General features: G+C 45.5%; 1 protein-coding gene across 1 annotated transcript in view; it reads right to left on the bottom strand.

Annotated features, from left to right (window-relative positions):
• The window catches only part of LOC111649328 (uncharacterized), a gene marked incomplete at its 5' end in the record, with an annotated part of 2372 nt that extends 1130 nt beyond the window's left edge, over nucleotides 1-1242 (bottom strand). Inside the window, one exon of the mRNA XM_023399103.2 lies at nucleotides 1067-1242. Within this exon, the coding sequence (XP_023254871.2) occupies nucleotides 1067-1242 (176 nt within the window). The remainder of the gene's footprint in view (nucleotides 1-1066) is intronic.
• Between the last annotated feature and the right edge of the window lie 2 nt (nucleotides 1243-1244).

Genomic DNA, 1244 nt, shown 5'->3' with positions numbered 1-1244 from the left:
CGGTTATTATAGTAACCACGGCGACAATCGGTACAGCGCTGTCGGTACAGTCGAGTCTTTATTATGGTAACCATAACAACAGGTTCGTCACGCCTGCCGCCTGTAGGGGCGCTGTCTCCCGAGACGCTGCGATGGGAGACATTCACTGAACCCGTGTTTTCTGTCGGACACGTGTGTTTATACATTTCTAGTCTTTTCCTTTTCTCTTTCTCAAACCTACGTGATTCTCTCACTGGGGTTAAATACGTCCTTTTCTCAGATGTAAAACTTTCTCCTGAAAACATTTAGTCTATGAAGAAGGAGAAAGGAAGTCTTCTTCTTCTGCTCTAACAGCAGCTGTGTCTCTGGAACTACGAAGGCGCTGAAGCCTGTTATTAAACTACAGGCCGGAGCATCGACCAGCTGCGACGTTAGAAATGAAGACAACAGACTTCCTGTTTATTATTGCAATATAAAAGTTCTCTCGCTCTTTTCATCACCAACTCCGTTTCTGATTCAGACATTCGTCTATGAATTATGCATCTTCCTGCTCATCTCTCTCTCTCTCTCTCTTTAATGTCAATCAGTACAGAAGTGAAAATAAAGCAAGGCTCATTCTGTTCCTAATTTCTTTCTTTTAAAAAATGACCGTAGCGATAAGAACCGTTAAAGTACCGGATGGATAAGTGGTATCATTAAAGTATTAGAACCGTAAACGAAACTGTCCCTGTCTGTAACTGGTGAAATGTTCCCAACCAGCCACTAAAGGAAGAACTGTAACAGTCCAGATGGTTCAGTTCCTCTTCACTGACTGAACAGGAACATTTCTGACATTTTAGCTTTAGAAATGTTTCATTGACACAGTCAGTGATTCAGTCAGTGACCAATCAGTTCATCAGTTAATTGACAAACTGGTTCAGCTCAGCATTAATCATGGACAACCTCTGTAGAACTAAAACACACTGAAGCTGGACCACACATGTAAATATCTAATGATAATAAAACCTTAATAAATAATAAAAGGGCAGAATGGAGTCAGTGGATTTAGCCAATCAGCTGCTGGATGACAAGTCCACCTATGTCTCACCTGAACACCTCCCGAGCCTGGCCGCTCTCAGGTGATGTCTCCCTGAAGAACGGTACGACCCGGGACAGGCTGGCCCTCCGACGGGACGCCCCGGTCCCCCCGCTGGCCTTGTCCGCCACCCCGCCGACGAAGCCTCCGGCCCGGGTCAGCGCCGTGGTCTGCTTCTTCAGGAACTTCT

The sequence above is a fragment of the Seriola lalandi genome, unplaced genomic scaffold (assembly GCF_002814215.2).
Source record: "Seriola lalandi dorsalis isolate HSWRI2012SDOR001 ecotype SW California unplaced genomic scaffold, Sedor1 jcf7180002050445, whole genome shotgun sequence".
NCBI lineage: Eukaryota > Metazoa > Chordata > Actinopteri > Carangiformes > Carangidae > Seriola > Seriola lalandi.
The sequence above is the reverse complement of the archived record's forward strand: the minus strand, read 5'-3'. Positions and strand labels throughout refer to the sequence as shown.